Source organism: Microcaecilia unicolor, chromosome 6 (assembly GCF_901765095.1).
Source record: "Microcaecilia unicolor chromosome 6, aMicUni1.1, whole genome shotgun sequence".
NCBI lineage: Eukaryota > Metazoa > Chordata > Amphibia > Gymnophiona > Siphonopidae > Microcaecilia > Microcaecilia unicolor.
The window spans coordinates 314,644,444-314,663,804 of NC_044036.1; the positions used below are offsets into that span (position 1 = coordinate 314,644,444).

General features: G+C 48.4%; 1 protein-coding gene across 1 annotated transcript in view; it reads left to right on the forward strand.

The window, feature by feature from the left end:
- QRICH2 (glutamine rich 2) overlaps positions 1-19,361 on the forward strand; it is a 148,096-nt gene that overhangs the window by 97,473 nt on the left and 31,262 nt on the right. Inside the window, 5 exon segments of the mRNA XM_030208204.1 lie at positions 2,288-2,362; positions 10,847-11,011; positions 12,094-12,171; positions 12,173-12,216; positions 17,881-17,946. Coding sequence (XP_030064064.1) covers positions 2,288-2,362; positions 10,847-11,011; positions 12,094-12,171; positions 12,173-12,216; positions 17,881-17,946 — 428 coding nt within the window.

Genomic DNA, 19,361 nt, shown 5'->3' on the forward strand with positions numbered 1-19,361 from the left:
CGACGTGATTTGTTCTGCAGACAGAGTCTCGCCCTTGAGGAAATGAAGTCAGAAGGCGGGACTCTGTCTGCGGCACGAATCACGTCGCGAGGGGAGAATAGAGACGGGCAGCAGGGTGGGCTTTGAAATGATGCGGCCGAGTCGATGCTTGGGACGGAGCGGAGGTAAATTAAAGATGGCGCGGGGCAGATAGTAAGCAAGGGGAGGGAAAGGGGAGACCCATGGCGCCACTGGTCCAGATGGATGGAGGCAGGGGAGAGGAGAATCGGGTTCGGTATGGATGGAGGGGGGCAGGGGACAGAAGGGAATTGCTGGATGTGCATGGAGGGCAGGGGAGAGGAGGGTTGCTGGAATGGGTGGGTGGATAGAGGGGATGGCAGGGGAGAGAGGAAGGTTGCTGGACATGGGTGGGTGGCTAGAGGGGATGGCAGGGGAGAGAGGAGGGTTGCTGGAATGGGTGGGTGGATAGAGGGGATGGCAGGGGAGAGAGGAGGGTTGCTGGACATGGGTGGGTGGCTAGAGGGGATGGCAGGGGAGAGGAGGGTTGCTGGAATGGGTGGGTGGATAGAGGGGATGGCAGGGGAGAGAGGAGGGTTGCTGGACATGGGTGGGTGGCTAGAGGGGAGAGCAGGGTTGCTGGACATGGGTGGATGGAGGGCAGGGGAGAGAACAGGGTTGCTGGACATGGATGGAGGGAAGGGCATGGGAGAGAGGAGGGTTGCTGGACATGGGTGGCTAGAGGGGAGAAGAGGGTTGGTGGACTTGGATGGATGGAGGACAGGGGAGAGAGGAGGGTTGCTGGACATGGATAAGGGAAGACAGGAAGGAGATGCACATGAATGAAGGGGAGAAATTCTGGACATGCATGGAGAGGAGGGAAGACAGAGGAAGGAGATGCACATGGATGGAGGGGAAGGGAGAGAGAAAAAATGCTGGGCATGGATAAAGGGGGGAGGGAAGAGAGAAGAAGGAGATAAGATGAGGGAAAAGGGAGAAAACCTGCACATCGATGGAGAAAATAGGCAGAAGCTGGATCCACTGGACAGTCAAGTCTGCAGAGGACCCAGCTTTTACTTACGGATGTAAGGCAAGAAATGAAGAAGAAAGGCGGAAAGTAAAGAAATAAATGGAAAGGAAGCCCTGGAAACGGAGTTAAGAGGACAGATAGCAGCAGAATCGGATACTTGGCCAGCATGATCAGAAAAACAGTCACCAGACAACAAAGGTAGAAAAGATCATTTTATTTTCATTATAGTATTTGGAATATGTCCACTTTGAGAATCAGGTGCTCAACATTAAAGTGTATATTATTTTACTTATTTATGGCATTTTATCCCACATTAAACATGAATTAGGGTGTTTTGTGGCTGTACATGAGAATTGTGATATTATGATCCCTTGTTTTATATTGTTGATGGTCTGCATTTTCCGTATGGGTGGTATATTGGTGTATTAGGTTCTGCCCAGTGTAATATTTATGGTACAGTAAGGTTCTGAGTGTGTTTTTGCACAAAGTTGTGCATAGTGTTTTGCAGTTGAGCGATTGTGGTTAGTATATGCTTTGAGCAACCACTTTATTCTTTGACATATGATACATAGCTAATATCTAAATTTAATAAAAGGTATTAATTGTGACTTTTATTTTTATTTATTTATTTTTTCTGTGTGTTAAAAGACAATTATGGATTTAAGCTCCACCCATGGCCCCATCCCTAACCCCACCCCCTTTAGCCTCCCCAAACAGTTGGGCCACCGACCGCCTATGGGTGTATTGTTGGGTACAGGTTTTTGGTGGGTTTTGGAGGGCTCTCCATACAATGTAAGGGAGTAACAGTGAGATGTGTACCTGGGAGCTTTTATGCGAAGTCAGTCACCAGAATGCTACACAGTTGCGTTTTTCTAATGTGATCTTTTGGTTGTTTATGAATGCTGTTCCTGTCCGTTGATGTATAGAGAAACATTCTGTTGACCGACTACTTACTTGACTTGGACCTTTGAGTCATCTTGGTGCCTGATTGGCATCAGTTTGAACAGACTCCTGATGCAGGCCTTACAGTCAAAACATGGCCTGTGTTGAGTTGTATTTTGAAGATGTCTAATAAAAGCCATTGACTCCTTTGGTCATCTCTACTGTTGCTTGTGCTCTTCGCTGTGTGGACATTGGTTCTTCTTTCTGTTCATGTACATTGGAGAATGCAACAGCATTTTTGCCAACAAGTGCTGATGGTCGTATTTGCTAACTTGTCTTATTTATAAACCCTTTTTTTAATGTGTTTTCCCCTTCTAGCTTCTGTACCAGTCACTTGAGAAGTTAGATATGAAGAAGGCAGACAAGGAGCAGATGGACATAGAATTTGATTCGGTAAAGTTAGAGTCACACAAATAGTTCCAAATCCATCCACAGAGGTGCTTTTCAAAAGTGGTGGTGCAGAGACACATGCACATTCTTCTACCAATCACATTTTATATATTCATGCATGGATACGCCTCAGTATGTTCAGCTATCATGTGTGACCCTGAGTTTGCCCTTTGCACACTTACCCCCTCATTCTGTAACAGGTTCACCTAAACTGAAGCACATTTTGCACACTTAAATTTATGCTGGACGATATTCAGCCAGCATTTTTTTTAAACTCTGAATGTTGCTGGCTAAATTAGCCCCTGATATTCAATACCGAGCCTTATCCGGCACAAAATATTCAGGGCTAATTCACAGGGTCCTAGCTGTCACAGCTTATGCAGGTCCCGGCCCATATTCAGCCCCGATCCACATCAGACATGCGGGTCCTGGCTAAATATCAGCTGGGATCCACATAAAACATTCTTGCCTGAATCCTGATCCCCCTCCCACCCCCCCTGGAATGGAAACAGTCCTCCCAGCTTGATCCCCATCTCATCCCCCTCTGAAGATACGGGACGTTAGGCCCTGGCCCCCCACCCCTGCCATACCCCTCCTCCCCAGACCTGCCTTACAGACTCTCTGGTGGCTAGAGGTAAATGGCAAAAGCAACCCTTAAGTCAGTAGTTCCCAAACCTGGTTCTGGAGGCCCTCCCAGCCAGTCAGGTTTTCAGGATATCCACAATGAATATTCATGAGAGAGATTTGCATGGAGTGGAGGCAGTGTATGCAAATCTCTCTCATTAATAGTCATTGCGGGTATCCTGAAAACCTGACTGGCTGGGGGGGCCTCCAGGGCCAGGTTTGGGAACCACTGCTGTTCTATAATTGCACACTAAAATGACAGGGGTGGCCCGACCAGTGGCGTAGGAAGGGGGGGGTGGTCCGCCCCATGTGCACGCCGCTGGGGGGTGTTGGCGCCTCGCTGGTTCCTTGCTCTCTCTGCTCCGGAACAGGTTACTTCCTGTTCCGGGGCACAGAGAGCAAGGAACCAGCGAGGCGCCGCCACCCCCCAGCGGCGTGCACTCGGTGGATTGGCTCTCCCGCCCGCCCCTCACCGCCTTCCAGGTATGTTCTCGCGGGGGGGGGGGGGGGGGGTTGCGCTAAGGAGGGGGGAGGGTGTGTCGCGCTGCACCCGGGGGGTGCGCGCAGCAGTGACCCGCCCCAGGTGTCAGCTGCCCTCGCGATGCCACTGGGCCCCATCATTAGGCCACCTGAGGCGGGGGCCTCAGGCGGCACTCTTCAGGAGTGATGTTACCCAGCAGCGGCAGCGATTCCCATGCATGCGCTGCCCTGCTTCCAGCACCCGGCATCTCCCCTTCGTGGTATTCGGCAGCAATTCCTATACACTGCCCTGCTGTCAGCACCCACCTCTTCCCTTTACTGCGGCCGCCTCTCTGATGTAACTTACTGTGTCGTCAGAGGTTCAGGCAGCCGCAGTAAAGGAAAGAGGCAACTGCCTGCAGCAGGGTAACACCGCAAACGGGCTGGAGGTAGGAAAGGGGGCGGCATCTCAGCCGGGGGGGGGGGGGGGGGTTGGCATCCTAGCTCCGCCTCGGGCGGCATCTTGCCTTAGACCGGCCCTGATTGTTGGAGGGCAGGACATAGGCGGGGCTGACAGTTATATGCGCAACTTATAGAAGTCTATAGTTTATTAGAATTTACTATACCGCGCAACCTAACTTGCCGACCTGAGCAGTTGACAAAACTAAAGGTACATAAACAGGTAGAAGGGGAACTACAATATGAGATAGGAAAAATTATATCATACACACACACACATGGCAAGCTAAGACTAAACAGCAGCGAATAGGGAGGGGCATACCCTGTTTCCCCGAAAGTAAGACATCCCCCGAAAATAAGACCTAGTAGAGGTTTTCCTGAATTGGTAGATATAAGGCCTCCCCCGAAAGTAAGACCTAGCAAATTTTTGTTTGAAAGCAGGGCCGCCGAGAGCCGGACAAGGCCGCCCCCCCACCCAAGGTCACCGCCCCCCCCCCCTCCACCCACCCTCCATCACTCCGGAACTAACCTTAAACGCCTCCTTTCACCTTCGCAGCAAGTAGCAGCAGGGCAGACCTCTCCTTCCTTCCGTGCCCCGCCCTCGCGAATGTTAAGTCAGGCGAGGGCGGGACACGGAAGGAAGGAGTGGCCTGCCCTGCTGCTGCTTGCTGCGAAGGTGAAAGGAGGCATTTAAGGTTAGTTCCGGGAGCGACGGAGGGCGGGCGGGCCAACCCCGATGTTTCCCCCAAAATAAGACAGCCCCTGAAAATAAGACCTAGCACATTTTTGGGGGCAAAAATTAATATAAGACAGTGTCTTATTTTCGGGGAAACACGGTAGATGACAAAAAGGGAGAAGGTGAAATAGGAAGGGAGGGAAGAGGAAGAAAAGCCGCAAGTCAGGGAACGTTAAAGGCTTGGTTAGAAATCTGGATTTTTATAGCAGTCTTAAAATTTTTGAAAGAAGATTTGGCACAAATGATGAGAGGAAAAGAATTCGAATGAAATGGAGCGGCACATGGCGGGTAAATGGCGCATTTAGGCGTTAACATTATTTGAGCCGTACAACTGTCATAAATGTGTGTACCATTATTTAAGTGCGCTGATGCCAGCTTACGCTTGCGTTCTATAAGGACAAGAAAGAGCACAAGTGTCCTTATAGAATAAACTCTCTACCCACGTGATTCGGGTGCCTAAATGGAAATGCCCTGGTGTAGAACTGCCTCAAACCCTACATGTCAGTGGTGTAGCCAAGGGCGGGCCAAGGCCCACCCACTTTGGGCTCAGGCCCACCCAGTAGCAGCAGGCCTATGATGTGGCTGGCAGGGATCCCTAAGCTCCATCAGCTAAAAACTCCCAACCACTGTCCCTCTTGCATACCTTGGAAATAGCAGATCTTCGCCTGCAACGAGCAGCCACTGATACATACTGTTCACACTGCCCTCACAGCCTTCATCTCTGATGTATTCCTGCCTATGTGGAAACAGCAAGTTTCATCAGAGGGAAGGCTGTAGGGCCAATATGAGCAGTGTGTATTAGTTGCTTCTTGCTGCCGGTAAAAATCTGCTATTTAAAAGTTATGCGGGTGGAGGGGGGATGTTTGAGAGACTATATGGTATGCAGACGAGAGAGGGAGAGACCCAATCACTTGTGGGACAGGCAGTGGCGTACCAAGGGGGGGGGCGGTGGGGCGGTCTGCCCCGGGTGTACGTCACTGGGGGGGTGCCACGCGCCTGTCGGCTCCGCTCGTTCTGTGCTCCCTCTGCCCCGGAACAGGTTACTTCCTGTTCCGGGGCAGAGGGAGCATGGAACGAGCGAAGCCGACAGGCGCACAGCACCCCCCCAGCACGTAAAAATGCACCGGGGGGGTCACGCTGCACCCGGGGGGGGGGGGCGCATCGGCGATCCGCCCCGGGTGTCAGGCAGCCTAGGAGCGCCACTGGTCCTTTGAGATGTATGAACTAGAGGCTGACCGAATTTCGGTTTCAGATTCGGCACCAAAACCGACCTGAAACCCGGGTTTGGGTTTCGGCCAAAATTACCAGTTCATTTTCAGGTTGAAACTGAAACTTCCCCCTCCCAATCTGTCTCTGCCCCTCCCCCAGCCCACCTGACGGTCTCCTGGGCCAGCCACTGCCACCCCTCCCCCACCACAGCCTCTTTGCCCTCCCACCACCCGAAAACCCTCCCTGGGCCTGCTTTTAAATGACCTTTTACATATGTGCCTTTTGCTTTGAAACTTACTGGGTAATTTGCACCTGCTGGCATTGGGCTGGAAACGTCTGTGCAAAGATCTGGCAAGATGGGACAAGGAAAGCAAATTATTGTCTCATCTTGTGGTCAACTTCCCTTCTTTGTTTTATTGTTTGATGCTGTATCATTTATTCCCTCTTATTTGGTGTGCAAACATTTGGATAGGCCATCTACAGGTGTACTTCCCCACTCCACCCCCCCCCCCCCCACCCCCCAGGAACATCTTTTCAATGTACCTAGAAGTCCGTGCTCTGTTGAACAACACATGGGCTTCTGGCCACGTTGAAGGAGGCAGTTCTCAGTCGCATAACAGAGGTGAGACACTTTTACCCTAAGAAAACACTTTAACCTGTTTTGGAATGTTGTCCTTTGCAGTGGCGTACCAAGGGGGGGGGGTGGTGGGGGCGGTCCGCCCCGGGTGCACGCCTCTGGGGGGGGGGTGCCGCGCGCCTGTTGGTCGAGTCCGCTCGTTCCCTCCCTGCTGCTCCCTCTGCGCGGAACAGGTTACTTCCTGTTCCGGGGCAGGGGGAGCAGCAGGGAGGGAACGAGCGGACTTGGCCAACAGGCGCACGGCACCCCCCCCCCCCCCCCCAGCAGGTAAAAATGCACCCGGGGGGGAGGGTGTAATTTCACCGGTGGGGGGGGGGGGGAATTTCACCAGGGGAGGAGGGTGTAATTTTGCCAGGGGGGGTAATTTCGCCGGGGGGGGTGGGCGCATCGGTGATCCGCCCCGGGTGTCAGGCAGCCTAGGAACGCCACTGGTCCTTTGTGATGTATGAACTACAGGCTGACCAAATTTTGGTTTCAGATTCAGCACCAAAACCGACCTGAAATCTGGGTTTGGGTTTCGGCCAAAATTACCAGTTCATTTTCAGGTTGAAACTGAAACTTCCCCCTCCCAATCTGTCTCTGCCCCTCCCCCAGCCCACCTGACCATCTCCTGGGCCAGCCACTGCCACCCCTCCCCCACCACAGCCTCTTTGCCCTCCCACCACCCGAAAACCCTCCCTGGGCCTGCTTTTAAATGACCCGGCGGTCTAGTGGCAGCACCATACTCTCTCTGGCCACCTGAGCCTACATTTTAAATCTCCTGGTGGTCTATTGGCTTCTTCCGGCATAAGTGATTCCCAGTCGCTCTTGCCTCCACCGGTTCCTCGGCTAATATGGCTGCCAAGACTGTTGCGGGAGGTTCCGACAGCCATTTTGGGATTGGAACCAGAATGAGCAGGAACAATTTTTCCTCATTTCTCTCTGATCGTTCTTTCTGAAAGTAGCAGCCATTCTGAAGCCTGATATTCAAAGCAAGCTAGCAAGTGGAAAATACTTAATTTTCAGCCCTCTTATATGGTTAAAATCTGACTATTTAAATTTATAGCCCACTGGTTCCCAATGATCAGTTCAGGTTTCAACTGGAATATACACAAATATATATATATATATATATATATATATATATATTTATTTATTTTATTTTTGTTACATTTGTACCCTGCGCTTTCCCACTCATGGCAGGCTCAATGCGGCAGGCAATGGAGGGTTAAGTGACTTGCCCAGAGTCACAAGGAGCTGCCTGTGCTGGGAATCAAACTCAGTTCCTATATATATATATATATAAATAAAAGACATAAGTCAAACTAAAATACAATAAAACTAAAGTAAAATACTCAAAATGTAAACTATGTAAAATGCAAATGACAAAGAATAAAAAATTAAAATGCAATGCTCAGCATATAGAGTAATAAAATGTGGAAATACTAGGCCTCATGTGGGAAGCCATTTTGTGGAAATTATTTGAGGACACACAATGCTCCCCCAAGGATCAGGGACAATTGGCTTTCAAGAAATAATTATAAGGAAAACAAAAAACACGTGTAGTTCCATTTTAGACAGGTTGTAGAAGAAGGACTTGAGTCGTGCATCTTAGTGTGTCTCAAGTTTCACCAGTGTTTTAGAACAGCAGCTTGCAGTACTACACTAAGTACCGTGAGAGGTCAAAGCAGACATTTTGAAAGGCAGCCATAAGGAGGCAGGAGTGGGAGGTTGTGTTCCTGTCCCCAAAGCCCCCCCCCCCTGGACCAACAGGGAGACAGGTAGGCCCAGAGGAGCCTACCTTGACATCAGGAGGGAGTGGGGAGGGGAGGGACTTAGGAAATCACAGCAATGGGTAGGGGAGTATTAGGCCAGGTGGGGGATATTTTTAAAAAATTAGTTGTGGGGGTCTCGGCTGATATTCAGCCGGGGCCTACATAACTCTCTTATGCAAGCCCAGCTAAATATCGGCTGGGCCCTCATAAGCTCCGGCAGCCTGTTCACCCACACTTAGCTCCCAATATTCAGTTCCAGTGTCCAGACATAGCCCGGCACTGAATATTGTGAACTAATTCAGTCAGCAACGGTAAGCGTTTACAAAAATGCTGACTGCCTCTGGCTGAATATCGGGGGTATATTTTTGTACGTTTAGTAATCTAGCAAACTCATGTGTTTCATTCTGCCCAATTTTATTTTTCTCTTTCTCTATGCCATATGTGGGCTGTACAGCTCATACAAATGAGAATTAAACTGAAAAAAATAGCATGCAGAGTAATTTCAAACCTTTGACCTGTACGAATAGCCGGAACTTCATCATTAACTCCATGGTCGGTTGGACAACCAAGTCCTTGACCTTGATTTTGTTCTTCCCCTGGATTTACTCTGTGATCTGTTTAGACTCCTGGATCCGTTTTCATCATCTCAATTGGATGAACTTAGTTCACTTGAGATCTCTTGGTTCCTTGTCCTCTGATTTAACTCAATAAACAGCCAGATTTTAACCACCTAATAAGGGTAAGTGTTGGAGAGGGTAATGGGCTCAGCTGGCATGGATACATTTATATATACTACTACGCATACTCCTATTACACTTTTTCACAAACTTTATTATAAATAACAATTTTTCCACAAAATATATCGCTCCTCGAATGAGGAATCAGAACGAATTTAAAGGCTGAATGATATATGCAGACATCAGGAAGCCCTTGCTAAGCTGCGCTGGGTCATTAAAATCCAAATTTGTGAGGATATCACACTGACTACGGAGTGGTAGTAGTTGAAGGAATTCCGTTTATTGGATTCTATTGGAGCTTTATATTACTCACTGCTGGGGGAGAAAAAACTTTTTGAACTGATGTATGGGACAGGAGAATGGCATATCTACTATAATAAAACTCACCCTCAACGTTCTGAAGACAACATTCTGAAGTCACTCAGTCACTCCCTGAAGGGTTCATGGATTCATGGTGGTGAAGCCACAACACTGACCATGTCTCTCTGCCCCGCCCTCGCATGACGGACCAATCAGAAAAAACACCCTCAACATTCTGAAACACAAAGGACCATCACAACACCGTTCCCAGGCAACACTAGGCAACGTAAGACGGACCAATCAGAGGAAACTACGTGACAATAAGGGAGGAGCATTCCCCAGCAGAATGGTTCATTATCTGTGCAGCACAGAGAGCACAGAACCACCGCTGGAAAAATCAAAACAAAAAAAGACACACATCAACAACCTGCACACACACCGCACCCTCACACACACACACACACACAAAAAATAACTCTGTGACACATACATATACACACAAAAAAAGCCACATGCCTTTAGATGTTATGTAGTTGGGTTGAATGATGAAGTGAAAGGCTGGTACGAGTGAGTTCCAGAGTCTGCATAGAGGATTGAATCTATTTCATGGAAAAATTGTTATTTATAATAAAGTTCGTGAAAAAGTGTAATGGGAGTATACGTAGTAGTATATGTAAGCAAGACTTTACTTCTAGATAATTTACATGGTCCCCGTATGGTAATATGGATACATTTAACCAAAATATTTAGCTGTTAAACTGTATAGTCGCCATCACGGACACTGTTGATAACATGTATTCTGCAACACTAGTTAAATGGAGGGTGCAGCTAAATATATGTATAAAATCACACATTGGCATCAGGGCTGTCCTTAGCAATTGCGGGGGGTCCTCTTTCCCTGCCCCCCCCCCCCACATACCTTTCCTTACTTAGTCCCACCTCACATGGTTTGTTAAATTTATAAAAAAAATAAATAAAAGCCACTCACTCCATACCGTAACATTCATCCACTACGTTTCAGTAGAGAGCGGCAGCAATTTTCATATCTCATCGGTCACTGAACCCAGAGAGCCTCCTCGCTGCTGTGTCTGACTCCTGCCCCCTTTTGATGTAACTTCCTGCTTCCTCAAGGGCGGGACACAGCAGCGAGGAGGCTGTGGGTTCAGTGGCCGATGGAATATGAAAATTGTTGCTGCCGCCTGCCACACTCTTACTGAAACGCAGATGCACATTAAGGCATGGAGCAGGGAGGTGTTCCGAGACGTGTCAGGGATGCAGAGCCCCTAGAAGCGCGAGGCCCTGTGCGACCGCTCCTGTTGCCCCTGCCTAAGACCGACCCTGACTGGCACTTTATTGTAAACGTTGACTATTCCAACTTAATATCAAGCCCAAAAACAGCAAGAAGAGTGAGTGCAGGTGCTCCTAATGGAGGCTCTTGAATGTTCTGTAGCTGATGAGTGCAGAATGTGTGGTCTTCTTCACATGAACTATGATATAAATATAAACTCTTGGTCTGTTTGCCCTTCTTTCTCCTCTTTCCCTCCCTACCCCATCCCCAATGCCGATGTTCAGAAAGCAACTAAAAATGCCTTGGAAAGCAAAGTGAGCCGCACACAGTTTGATACCACCGCAGAGCAGCTGAACTTGATGATCCAGGAACTGCTGAACAAAGTGACTGGACAGGAGCAGGACTGGCAAAAGGTGGTCGACAAAATCTCCAATGAAATGGAGACTAAGGTATATGTTGCACTGTTGATAATCTCCCTTGCCAACCTGAAGTTTATGTTATGAACAGAAGCACCACAAGGCACGGAACATACTACCAAATGTCCAGCCTTGACCAGAATGAGGCTCTTATAAAATGCCATGGAACATCCTACCTACTGCCCAACCTTCAGCAGGAAGTGACTGTTATAACGTGCCATAGAACATACTACCTACTGCCCAACCATGAGCAAGACATGCCTCTTATAAGCTGCCTGTATAAATATTTAAGATAAATGCCATAACGCTTCTTTATCACCAAGAGAGACTGACCTTGAATTTAGGTTATTGGCATCCAAGGATGTCTTATATATCACTGGTTTTCAAAACAGTGAATTATGAAGCTTGTCTAATAGATTCCTACTGCTGGGTCACGTGACCAGATGCACGCCTAGCTCGCAGAAATGTCTCCAAGAGAAACAGCAAGGCAATAGGTTGCATGAGATAAGTTCACAAGCATTGGGTCTCCAGTGTATGTCAATCTTATGTATATTCTTTGTAAATGTCCTGAAACTATACCTTTAGGTGTGCCTCAAGACAAGTTTGAGAAACACTTTTGTAGCACTTTCTCCAAACTTTGGCAACACCAGAGAGAAGAGACTTGGTAATACTACTGAATGGTACAAGTCCTGGAAAGTAGCTTTGTGTGACTGGGTACATCAATGTGACTCAACATTCTAGCTTCAGAGAACAACAATTAGCCTTCATTGTGGCAGTGACTCCTATCCTCCACGCCATAGCTGTGAGAGTCCTCTAGTCTCTTATTCATAGGGTAGGACACCAGTTTTCTCCACAATATTTTTCTTGTATCTAATTATCATTTTTATGGCAATGGCTGGGGACAAATGAGAGGCATCTTCAGAGATCAGTCAGCTGCACCACATGACTATCATGGACACAGGTGGAGGAAAGGAGGGGACAGGAGGTGAGGTTACATTCTGATAGGTTTCCTGGTTTCACCACTGCTATTCATCCACCAGGTCATTCCCAGCCTCCTTGTTGCTGCCTCAGTAGACATATGACCTCGCTCCTATTCTCTCCCTTGTGTCTTCCAGTTGGACCGCATGGAACTGGACCCATTCAGGAAGCAGCTGGAGGATCGCTGGAAGTCTATTCGTAAGCAGCTGAAGGATGCGATCGCCTACCTACGAGTTAGACGATGCTGCTGGCATTAGAAAGTAAGCTCACCAAGGCCAGGAAGGAGCAGGGATAGGCCAAGGAGCAGCACGTCAGGAAGCACAGTTGGGGAACCAGAGAGGGCAAATAATTTCTGATTTTATACACTGTTGCCATCCTCTCATATTGTTTTGTTGGCTACTTGCCCCTCCTCATCACTCTCATTCAAATAGCAAAGTCTTCAGAGAAAGAAAAAATTAGGACATATAATAAGTCTTGTCTGAAGGCGGGAGGCACAGCAGCATCTCACAACTCACCCCATCCCCCCTCACCTTTGGAAATTATTCTTATTCTGTGGATATTGCCATCTTTGGACTTGAGTATTATTAGTTTAAATTGGTGTTAATTAGCCCCATTTATTTATTTAGATTTTGCTCACACCTTCTTTCAGTAGTAGCTCAAGGTGAGTTACATTCAGGTACTCTGGATATTTCTCTGTCCCAGGAGGGCTCACAATCTAAGTTTGTACCTGAGGCAATGGAGGGTTAAGTGACTTGCCCAAGATCACAAGGAGCAGCAGTGGGATTTGAACCAGCCACCTCTAGATTGCAAGACCAGTGCTCTAACCACTAGGCCACTCCTCCACTAGCAACATTCCATGTAGAATCTCAAATAGTAGCAACGGAATCTCAAATAGCAGCAACATTCCATGTTCCAGTGCTCTAACCACTAGGCCACTCCTCCACTCCATTTGGCAGTTGTATGTGCAACTGACCTTACTATTCTAGAAGCTTCACGTGCAATTTATTTTGCATGCAACTACTAAAGGGCATGGCACAGGTTATAGAATACTAGGGGTTACATGCCTAACTGCTAAACATTAGATGTGACCATTTACACCAGAACTTTGGTATGGTGTAAGAGGCACGCCTAAAGTTAGGTGCAAAACTGCAGACTTAAGCTAATATTCTATAATGGCGGTTCCACATGGAACCGCCATTACAGAATTCACACCCCCAGATTCTATATCTCACGCCTAGTGTTCTGCGCCAAAATCTAAGCGCATTCCACAACAACGCACATAAGTCAATTGGCTTAACAAGCTAATGAGCGCTGATAACAGCACTTAGCAAGCAATAATGAGCACTAATTAGCATTTATGTGCAGAACTCGCTATGCGCATTCCGTAATGCGCCTAACTTCTAATTCGTGCAGTTCAAAAGGGGCATGGTCATAGGCAGGGAAATGGGCATTTCTTGGGTGTTCCTAAATTTACGTGTGTAGTTATAGAACATGGGCCCAGTGCACGTAAATCTACGCACAGGGATTTAGGCCACGTTTTCTTTGGTGTAAATGAAGACACGTAGTTTTAGGCGCTGGGATATCAACTACGCATATTCTATATATCGCGCCTAAATCTAGGTGCTGCTTATAGAATACGCTTAGGCGGAAATGTTTACAGCACGGATTTTTTAGGGGCCTTCTATAGAATCTGGCCCTAAGCGTGCATCACCCTGGCACCTAAATTTTGGGTTAAATCTAAATATTGTACTGAAGCTTGTAGAATATCACTTCTGTTCTAATAACCAACCAAATATAAGATATCTACATATGTCAATGTGATATGTACTCTTATCGGACGAAAAACCTCAAGTAACCGCTGGGACACTGCAAGAGTACGGATCCAGCTAAGACAACACCAGTTGGAGACCGCGGTACCCTGAAGCAGGAATCGAAACCTTGGCCAAAGTCGGGCCATGGGTAGTTGATAGAGTTTCAACAAACGACTGGATGGCTGGAAAGCTAAGTCTCTTTTCAAATTTACTTTAAAGAGCTATACAAAAAAGATATAATAATAAAGATAGGAGGTTTTTGTGCCACTGATGAGTGCGTGGGCCTCCCTAAAGTTGATTAACATATTAACAAAGGAGTGTCCCAGCGGTTACTTGAGGCTTTTCCTCCGATAAGAGTACATATCACATTGACATATGTAGATATCTTATATTTGATTGGTTACCTAAATTTGGGGGCCATTTAGTAAATTTACCCAATAGCCCTCAAGTCCTCAGTACAGTAGAGTACCAGTAGTACGTGGTAGACGGGGAACAAAGACCTTGAAACCTCTTACTATCGGTGCACATGTAAGTGAATCTACCTCTGGAATTGTCTTACAAAGTTGCCAAAGAAGCATTCACACAACTCCGGAGGCAGGTGGGAGGCCGCTGCTGATGATATAAAAAGCAAAACAAAAAACCTAGGCATCACGGACTACAGTATGTGTTGTACCATGTACAAACGAGTCCCACTTTCAAACCTGTCGTCATCAGGAGATATTTAAGAACATAAGTATTGCTATACTGGGACAGACCGAAGGTCCATCAAGCCCAGCATCTTGTTTCCAACAGTGGTCAATCCTGGTCACAAGTGCCTGACAAGATCCCAAAAAAGTACAATACATTTTATGCTGCTTATCCTAGAAATAAGCAGTGGATTTTTCCCCAAGTTCATTTTAGTAATGGTCTATGAACTTTTCCTTTAAGAAGCTAGCCAAACCTTTTTAAAACCCCGCTAAGCTAACTGTTTTTACCACATTCTCTGGCAACAAATTCCAGAGTTTAATTACACGTTGAGTGAAGAAACATTTTCTCTGATTCGTTTTAAATTTACTACTTTGTAGCTTCATTACATGCCCTCTAGTCCTAGTATTTTGGGAAAGAGTAAACAAGCGACTCACCCGTTCCACTCCACTCATTATTTTATAGACCACTATCATATTTCCCCTCAGCCGTCTTTTCTTCAAGCTGAAGAGCCCTAGCCGCTTTGGCCTTTCCTCATAGAGAAGTCATGCCATCCCTTTTATCATTTCCATTGCCCTTTTCCAGTATATCTTTTTTGTGACGCGATGACCAGAATTGCACACATTATTCAAGATGCGAGGGGTTTTTTTTTTGTTTGTGTTTTCTGATAAAAACTGTAATTTTTTTTTAATATGAATTCTAACTCTCTAGAACAGGGGTAGGCAACCGCAATCCTCAAGGGCCACAACCCTTGTATCCCACATTTTCCCACCAATTTGCAGGCTCAATGTGGCTTACATTTGCCGTAATGGCGATTGCCATTTACGGGTAGCAGAGTTACAAATGGTATTGCGTTAAGGTGCTTACATACATGGTAGCAAACATGGAGCATAACATATATGGAATAGATCATGGTGTATATATATATATATATATATATATATATATATATATATATCAGTGGCGTAGCTACGTGGGGCCAGATTCACCCCCGGACCCCCCTCCTGGCGAACCCGCCCCCACCTACCTTTACTTTTGCTGGCGGGGGATCCCACTCCCCGCCAGCCGACGTCTTCTCAGTCCTTCCTGCTCTTCCGGGGGAGAGAGAGCAAGGAACCAGTGAGGCGCCGACACCCCCCAGCGGCGTGCACCCGGGGCGGACCGCCCCACCGCCCCCCCCTTCCTACGCCACTGTGCTTAAGGTATGCCCTCTTGAAAAGATCTGTTTTCAGTAGTCTTCGGAAGATGGTTAGATCTTGCGTTGTTTTTATGGCCTTCATTGTAAGCAAATAGATCTCGTGCATATTCATTGTGGAAATCGTGAAAACCAGACTGGGTTGTGGCCCTCAAGGATCGTGGTTTCCCTTTCCCACCCCTGCTCTAGATATTGGCTAGATTTGTTTTCTTCATTTATTGTAATCCTCAGTAAAGGTAAGAAGCAGAAAATAAGCATCTGTATTGTATTATATTGTTTATTGTCTTTCTTACTGATGTTAACACACACAATATAATCCATTAATAGCACTTTTGCTGCACAACTTTGTCAATGGTTTATGAGGAAGCGGTGAATGGGTAGCAATGCAAAAGTTACATTTGGCAGCCAACAGAGGGCAGTAGCGCTCAGGGTACACAGAACCTTGATAACAGGGCTGGAGATAAATCAAATAATGGAAGAAATGCACTTCCATCAGACACACAGAAACCCTGGCACATGTGTGCAGTGGTAATTATCTGTTTTAAAAAAAAGGTACTAGGTTGGGGCCACCTTCTTCTCAAGCTACAATGGGGAAAAGGAAGCAAATGTTAAAAGCTGGCACAAAAATCACTACTGCATTCATATCTTCGTTTTCCGACAGTATACAATATGCAAATATTGTCACAGGCACACTGAAACCTCCAGTGCACTTACACTTTCACATACCCAGCCGTGTAACACACAGGGACACAGACACCCCTGATGCATGTAGACCTTCACATACCTGGGATATAATATGGCTGCACTGTCACAGGCACACAGAAACTCCCAATGCATGTGCAACGTCACGTACTCGGAGTCTAACACACCTTTACTCTCACAGACACACAGGCACCCCCGATTCATGTAGACCTTCACGTACTTGGGGGTATAACACACACCCCAGTGCGTGTACAATTTCACATACCTGGGGTATAACACACAGGGACACAGACATCCCCAGTGCCAGTGGTGTTCCTAGGCTGGCTGACGCCCGGGGCGGATCGCCGATGCGCCCCCCCCCCCCCCCCGGGTGCAGCGCGACCCCCCCCCCCCCGGCGAAATTACACCCCCCCGGGTGCAGCGTGACCCCCCCCCCCCGGTGCCTTTTTACCTGCTGGGGGGGGGGGGGGTGCTGCGCGCCTGTCGGCTCCGAGTCCGCTCGTTCCCTGCTGCTCCCTCTGCCCCGGAACAGGAAGTAACCTGTTCCGCACAGAGGGAGCAGCAGGGAGGGAACAAGCGGACTCGGAGCCAACAGGCGCGTGGCACCCCCCCCCCCCCCAGCGGCGTGCACCCGGGGCGGACCGCCCCCACCGCCCCCCCTTGGTACACCACTGCCCAGTGCATGTACAGCTTCACATATCCGGGGTGTAACACACACCCGTGTACAATTTCACATACCTGGGGTATAACACACAGGGACACAGACATCCCCAGTACCAGTGGTGTTCCTAGGCTGGCTGACACCCGGGGCAGATCGCCGATGCGCCCCCCCCCCCCCCCCTGGCGAAATTACACCCCCCCGGGTGCAGCGTGACCCCCCCCCCCGGGTGCATTTTTACCTGCTGGGGGGGGGTGCTGCGTGCCTGTTGGCTCCGAGTCCGCTCGTTCCCTGCTGCTCCCTCTGCCCCGGAACAGGAAGTAACCTGTTCTGCACAGAGGGAGCAGCAGGGAGGGAACGAGCGGACTCGGAGCCAACAGGCGCGTGGCACCCCCCCCCCCCCCAGCGGCGTGCACCCGGGGCGGACCGCCCCCCCTTGGTACGCCACTGCCCAGTGCATGTACAGCTTCACATATCCAGGGGTGTAACACAGGTGCACTGCCATTCACCACACAAGAAGAAGGGTGAAAGGCCAGTGTGCCACACCATGGGCATAGGGCCCCCTCCCTATGCCCATGTAGAGATGGGATGTGGTGGTTTCGGATACTTTTAAAATATTTGATATACCACTCTATTTGTCAGACAAGTCAGCGTGGTTTACATAAAATAATAAAGATTGAACAGAATGCCATTAACAATAGAAAAGCAAAACACATCACTCACCGCACAGCAGATCCAAATACGGACATTTCAAATAAAACTTCATCCATCACACTTCTTCCCAAATTCCATCCAGTAGGTCCATATTTTCTTCTCTCTATAAGTGCCCCCCTCGCTGGTTTCCATACCAATTGCACTGTTTGTTCCCTGCCAGGCAGCTGATTGCTCGCTTCCACTGCATCTCCTGCGACCGACCTGTGGATATGGCAGTACCTGGCCCGTAAGTACCCAGTGGCTGCTTCCTTTTTTTAGAAATGCTTGGTCCCATGATTTGGTGGGTGGGACGAGTCTGACTCTGGATGCCTGCTAAGTTGGCAGCATGCACAGGGTTCCAGGATGAGGACCATTTCTGAAGTATCGCTCTGCTTGCAGGGTAAGAGAAATTCCTTCCACAGGGGAGTGTATCATTGCCTGTCTCTGTAGGCAGTTTGAAAGCTGGAGATTTCCTACAGGAGGCCTTTGATACAGGCTACGTAAATACCACCTGGCTGCCAGCCCACCGAGCTTTGCCACATGATCACTGCATTTGCTTAGGAATAAAGTAAAGAAGTGTTCCGTTAAATTCCTGAGGACATTTTTCAAACGTAAAATCTAAGGTTTGGTGCTTGTGTCTTCTTTATCGTGAGATTTTCTGTGGCGATCTTACAGCCTCATGGAGAGTTGGCAACCTCACCAGAGTCAAAACCTGTGAGCAGATACTGAAAGGGAGTTATGAGATTGTTGGCAGGTGGCAAACCTATAACTCCCCTTTCTTTAAATTAGTCACCTTGTTCTCTTACTCTCTTACCTATCTATATGTTAACCGTCTCTCTGACCTCATGTGCAACTTTCTTTAAAGGCTCCTTTTACTAAGCGGTGGTAAGCCCAACAAGGGCTTACCGTTTGCTATAACAAAAGTACCGCCAGGCTACCACAGCAGCCCGGTGGTACTTCCCACCCCTACCGTGATGTCATTTCCGGCGCTACAAACATTTATTTATTTTTGAAGCGCCGGTCTGTACCCAGCGGTTATTGGGTAGTGCAGTGCATTGCCCGGTTACCCCTGGGTTAGCGGGGTACTTGCTGCCCGGACACTTCCTACAGGAAAGCGAGACCAGCTGCGGTAAAAGGGAGCCTCGGTGCGTGTGTAAAACACGCGCTGATGCCACCGCCGGCCCATTTTTGCCGCAGCTTGCTACAAGGGGCCCTAAATTACTCACCTTATTTTCTAACTCCTCTTACTCTCTTACCTATCTACCGTATTTTTCGGACCATAAGACGCACCTAGGTTTTAGAGGAGGGAAATAGGAAAAAAAATTTTTTCCTTTTTCCCAACTCTAAAACCTAGGTGCTCCGGTGCGTCTTGTCCGAATCCCGCCCTCCCCCCGGCCCTGTCACCACTTCTCCCTACTCACGCGATCTTCCCTGGTGGTCTAGTGACGTCGGGGCAGGAAAGAGCCCCCTCTTTCCTGCCCAGCGCGCTGCTCTCCATCCTCCTGTATGCATTGCTGCCTGACGGTCTCGGCGAGATTCAAAATGGCCACCGAGAATTGAAGTCTCGGCGGCCATTTTGAATCTCGCCGAGACCGTCAGGCTGCATACAGGAGGATGGAGAGCAGCGCGCTGGGCAGGAAAGAGGAGGCTCTTTCCTGCCCC